Source organism: Zootoca vivipara, chromosome 10 (genome assembly GCF_965207765.1).
Source record: "Zootoca vivipara chromosome 10, rZooViv2.hap1.1, whole genome shotgun sequence".
NCBI classification, from domain to species: domain Eukaryota; kingdom Metazoa; phylum Chordata; class Lepidosauria; order Squamata; family Lacertidae; genus Zootoca; species Zootoca vivipara.
Genome location: NC_142593.1, coordinates 28486472 through 28492471, shown reverse-complemented (window position 1 = coordinate 28492471; position 6000 = coordinate 28486472). Strand labels below are relative to the sequence as shown.

General features: G+C 39.8%; 1 protein-coding gene across 1 annotated transcript in view; it reads right to left on the bottom strand.

Annotated features, from left to right (window-relative positions):
- Positions 1 to 2297: 2297 nt before the first annotated feature.
- The window catches only part of CETN3 (centrin 3), a 6534-nt gene continuing 2831 nt past the window's right edge, over positions 2298 to 6000 (bottom strand). Inside the window, exons 3-5 of the mRNA XM_035100194.3 lie at positions 4206 to 4320; positions 3444 to 3635; positions 2298 to 2715 (exon numbers count right to left, since the gene is read on the bottom strand). Of these exons, the coding sequence (XP_034956085.1) occupies positions 2672 to 2715; positions 3444 to 3635; positions 4206 to 4320 (351 nt within the window). The 3' untranslated portion in view covers positions 2298 to 2671. The remainder of the gene's footprint in view (positions 2716 to 3443; positions 3636 to 4205; positions 4321 to 6000) is intronic.

Genomic DNA, 6000 nt, shown 5'->3' with positions numbered 1-6000 from the left:
GAAGAGGAACACTCTTCACTGCAATGCTTTGAAGAGAACACAAGGGTCCTCTAGTCCAACCCCCTGCAATACAGGAATTTTTGGCCCAACGTGGGGCTCAAATCCACATCCCTGAGGTTGAGTTTTATGCTCTGCCAACTGAGCTATGCACCCCATTTGTCTTCTGTAAATGTTAGCGCGCATCATTTGAAAAGCAGAATGAAGTCAAGCAACAAGTGTCTTATCTAGCCTCCTTTTAAATAAGTCCAGTAACTGTGGGAGTCTTGACAGTGGACTCTCGCAACTGTGTATACTTTTAAGAGCTTGCTTCAAAGTAGAGCTGCTGTGGCCCTATGGAGTACAATTCCTATTCTCCCATGTCATTGGCCAAGCTGGCAGAGGGTGATGGGAGTGTTTGAAAAGCATGGAAGAATGTACAGTGCCTCTCTTAGCATTATAATGTGCATATTAGTTGTTCTGGCACCTTTTCCCCTAGAAAGCAGCTTTCAAATGCTCTGATTAGACAAAGTGGGGACGAAAAGGATGCTTAACTACTTCTCTGCTTGCCAAGAGACTTGACTCCAGTGGCAAGGATCAGCTCCATCTGTAGCTCCCGAGAGAAACTCATTTCATTAGGACTTTGGCTCCAAATTTAAAAGATGCCCAGTGGAAGCCTTGCTTGCAGAGGAACAATTGGGAGTGCACTACACGGTCTTTGTAAGGTTTTATCTGCTCCACACTGGGCATCATATGGCATTTAGTGTGAGACAGGTAGGCTTGGCTAGGGAAGAATGACCTCATAGGCCCAATTAGCATCCCTGCTGAGCTAATCTGGCCACATGTTCCCTATGCCTGGTTTACAGGGACACCTAAAATAGGGCAAAGAAGTGTGAATCACTTGCTTCTTCTCCCTTTATGACATGCAAACCATCCCATTCCCCCCCCCCAACACTAGGATTGATGTTAGCAGGGCCATCTGGCATCCTTGCATTATGCTTTCAACTTTGTTGTTTAAACTTCAGAGAAAAAAAGGTTATCTTGTGTTCGGATATATGAAGTGAAATGCATCTCTCAAACTAAAGCAAGCTTTGCTCTAAAAAAAACAAACCAGAAGATTCTGAGCATCAACATCAAAACGTTATCTCCCAGTAACTTGTGGTATCTAACTTCGAAGTTGCTGAAAGGGGTGTCTACAGCAATGACACATCTAGCCAAATGGAAGAGGACTTAACAGAACACACATAGAGCATGCAAAAGGCAAACAAAGAAGGTATGATAGCTTAAGAACATAGCCTCCAATAGGATCAGCCAGAAATGCATTTTATGCAACATATCTAACCTTTTATACTGAGCAAAATAAAAAAATTCCTTCAATAGCACCTTAAAGACCAACTAAGTTTTAATTTTGGTATGATCTTTCGTGTGCATGCACACTTCATCAGATACACTGAAACAGAAGAAACCAGACCCTTATGTATATTCAGAGGGTGGGGGTGGGGGGTGATGGGAATGGGTGATGGGCTGATAGGAGTGGTAAACCTGTAGATGACTGTTAACGAGGTTACAGCTAGTTTCCCCAAGAAAAAGGAAGTAGTTAGAAGGCAGTTTGCCTCTTCTAAGATTGCAAGTTATTTCCCCAAGTCATACTCAAGAGTAGACCTAACGAAAGTATTGAAACTCAGTTACTTTTGTTTATTTTACCTGGTTTAGCTGGACAGTTGAAGCCGTTTCCCAGGATGTGGCCACTATTGCATGCCGACAGCTTCTTGGAGCCACAGGTGAGAGCGGAGTGCAGGGTGGTGGACAAAGGTGGACAAACGACCCCAGAAGCACATGACCCTCACCAGATGTTCTACCCCTGCCCTAACACGTCATACACCCCAATGGTAGCTGATGGATCTCAAACCCTCAGTGTGTTAGGGGCCTCCTCTGCATGTGAAGACAGGCTCCGGAGTATTGAGCGGATGACAGCAATAGTGGGTCCAACAGTCAAGAAGGTGGTTACCGTACAGGCCATAGAGGAAAATGATGGGTAAGTGGGGCTCATCAACCTGGGAAGGTACCCCACCTAGGAGACGGAAACTGATCCTAGAACTCCGATGCCTTGCAGCTATACTCATTCCTGAAAAAAGCTTTGGGAGTAAACCCCTTGGGGGAAAGGAATGACACAAAATGTAATGCAATAAATAGTTTACAATTACTGCTACACAACAGAAGCATAACCTAAAAAGCCAAATGTGATTTCACCACCAAATTAAACAGTACTACAGCTGACAATTACAACCACAATCCATTTGGATTAAACACTCCAACAAGGGTTACAGAATATAAAAAGAATACTTTATTAAAATGGATGTCTGTTAAACTCTTATATAAAAACTAAGGCCACGGCTAATGCTAAAATCATGTCAACTTCAAAAGGTTTTATACTATGATTTAATTTAAAATTCTTATACAAAGCTATTTTACAAATGAGTACTCAAACGTAACACTGCTTAATCTAAAATTTAATGATATAAAATATCAACCTCTTAGTACATAGATTTTGTGTTTCTTTTGGTCCTTTGAGGAAAATTATTTTTTTGCATGGCTCCTGCTACAGAAATTAACTTAAACAGAAAGGTGGCAGCTTCAATGCTGAAAGCCAATAATCCTTCCTTTTTGTGCCAAGTTCATTTCTTTTCTTGTACCGTTAAACATCTCCAGTCATGATGGCAATAAATTCTTCCTGGTTGACTGAAAAAACGAAGAAAACAGGTAAGCATTGACTGCCTATCTTACTTGAAAGCTTTTAGCAATCAAATAAGCTCCTTTTGGCAGTCTGAGGGAGGCTAAATACTGAAATTCTCTCAAAAAGAGTAAAGCAAATTAACATTCATTTGAAAAGTCTGTAGTGGACCCTTTTGAAGGATTAACTTGGTATGAAATCCTTAGAGCAAGCAATTATCACACAAAATTAAAATAATTTGGCTTTACTAAAACAGACTAGTTGGTAATTGCTTACATATAAATATATATATATATATCTGCTGCTATCATTTCATTCAGCATATTGCTACATGCCCCAAATCCTCTTGGCCTTGTCTTCTAAATTTGAAGGTACGCTTATTTTTCTTGATTTCTGAAGAAGATTCTATGGTTATTTTTTAGTGTCAGACTGCAGATTCAATAGCATTGTAGGCAGACAATAATTCACCCCCGTTTTATTTATTCACTGCAAAATAACAGAAGAGGCCAATACATTCATGTATAACCTATGTCCTATGCCATATAATTTCATACTTTAATGGGGAGAAATTGAATTTCATTCCCAGGTCCATGGGTAGCTTGTAGGATTGCATTTCCTGGAGGGAAAATCAGTCACTTGAGTAACCATAAAATCATCACATGGAAAACAAATTCAATGCACTATTTCTATATTATATTTATGATTAGCACATAAACACAGCATTTTTAGAACTTACTTTCTCCATCACCATCTTTATCAAATTCTTCAATCATTGCCCGAAGTTCTTCATCAGTCATGTTTTCCCCAAGTTCTCTAGCTACACGGCGCAGGTTTCTCAAGCTTATTTTACCCGAATCATCATCATCAAACAATTTAAATGCCTTGAGTATCTCTTCATGAGGATCTCGCTCAAGTATCCAGTCTGTCACTGAAATGAAAACAATTGGGAGATCTGGTCTGTTTCTATGAAATTAACTCTACTTCTGTTGGTGAAAAAATAATAATTCTGCTTTGAAATACTCTAACTCTGTTCCCAACCCTCAGGTTTTTGACCCAAAGAATTTAAAAGATTAGCTTTCATCATCTACCTAGAGAGGGGGAGGGGTGTTGTACGTACATGTAGTAACTTCAGCTGCATGGATTTGAACTTCACATAGGAAGTGAATATATGGAAAATGTCACCACAACTTACTGAATACTTAGCATGGTAACCAAGTAGTTATACTTCATTTCTGCAGAAAACCAACTGTCTCTTTTGATCTTTCTATAGGAACAGCAAATATTGTAGGAATCTTCTGCATACGGCTGCCAAATTCTGGTAGTTCTCCACATATTATTTGGAGGGGGGACAGAATGCTGTAAACATTAAAATGCTCATCTGTGTTATCCCTGATACATTTGCATACCCATCCATTAAGAATCCGACCAACTAAATTACCAGTTATCAATTATTGCCAAATTTCCTCCTGTCAATACATGTTTAAAATCCAATACTCACCAACTTCATTAAAATCTTCAAAGGAGATTTTCCCAGTTCCTTCCCGATCATAATCTTTAAGTATCTTTAGCACATCTGCTTTTTTCACATCGAAACCTAAGGCTCTCATTGCCACCTTTTGGGAAAAGACAGAAATGCAACAATGTTGACTCACAAACCATTTATTCGTCGTAGTTCATATTGACTGCAACAGCAAGTTGATGATAATAAATGACATTTTTACTCACATGAGAATTTCCTAGATGATAGTAAAGAAAAAAATCCTAGGTAGATGCATGGGGTTGTAAAGATAAAACTTCCAAATGATTAAACATTTCTGAAAGTCTGCCCACTTTTGCACAAATGCCTGGAGGACAAAAAAATTGGGAGTTTGTGCAGTTTGAAGTGCTTGGCTGGCTGGGGGGGACAGAACATGATTGCCCTACCCAATCTGACACATCTGGCATGCAGAGTGGGAGATATTTCCCCCTTGCCAGCAAACAGGAGATTACCAAGAGGCTCCTGCAACACTGCAGGGATCTCTGCAACAATCTCAGATTCCTGAGCAAAACGGGTGCTCTGAAGCCAAGCCAAACAGCACTCTGCACATCATTTCTGGATCTATATTTCCTGATCTCCAGCCAAGAAGCACCTGGTGCCTCCAAAAGCAGCTCCTAAAGTGCTACTTTGATAGATGAGAGTTCATGTGATCCTGTGATGCCACAGCAACCACTATGGTGATTTCCTGTCTTCTGGGTGGAGGTTTACCAATGGAGAGAGACTTTTTCTCTAGGAGAGCAGCAGTGATCAAGCCAAATGCTGAAGGGGCATGTTATTTTATTCTATGCTGCTGGAGTGAATGGAGAGAACTGGATGCACCTGCAGATTACCAACTTGCCGTCCTTGTTTAACCTCTTGTTTACTGACATTACAAAATAAGCATGATGACTGAGTAGAAATGTATTGGTTTGTGCTGACAGTATCCTAAACAGTTCAGCAACAACTTCTATCTCTCCAATTCCCAAAAGTGAATTTTTGTGAGAAAAGAACAGGAAAGAAATAGCTCTATGAAAAAAGACACTCTGGGATGGCAACCAAATGGAATACTTTTCCCACCCAAGCTGCCTTTGGCTCCTACAAAATGAGAGCAGAAGATTTGACAGTATGACATTTTGAAAATTATAATCATAGCTGCCAAGTTATCCCTTTTTTAAAGGGATTTTCCCTTATGCTGAATAGGCTTCCTCGCGAGAAAAGGGAAAACTTGGCAGCTATGATTATAATGTTTATTATATTAAGGCTGCATGGGGTTAAGCCTTACGGAAATCATGGAGACTTTCTTCAGAGCAAACAAGTTTAAGATTGTATTGCAGGAGAACCACTGACATCAAGGTTCTTAGAACATTAATATATTGCACATAACTCCACATAGCAGCCTTAAGATGTTTCTGACAAAGATAAACAGTCTATGATGGTATCATGTATACCACACCACAAATTCTAGATCTATAGTTTCCTCTGGAATGCAGATCTATGTAACTATGAGCACCAAGGGGCATGCATCTTTCCTAGTATTTACTTTTAAGTGCTTCTGACTTATGGCTGGTTTAAACATCATAGAAACACATAGCAAACGTTAAAAACACCAATTCAAGAGCTGCTGCAGTGAAGTTGCTAAAGTGTGAACTATAAAACTAGTTCAAACCTCACTACATGCAAACCACTTCCTTACAATCTCAGCCTCCTCTACACTATGGGGGCAATACTAGCCTATCTCATAGGAAGGTTGCAAAGATTACTAATATTGTATACTGTA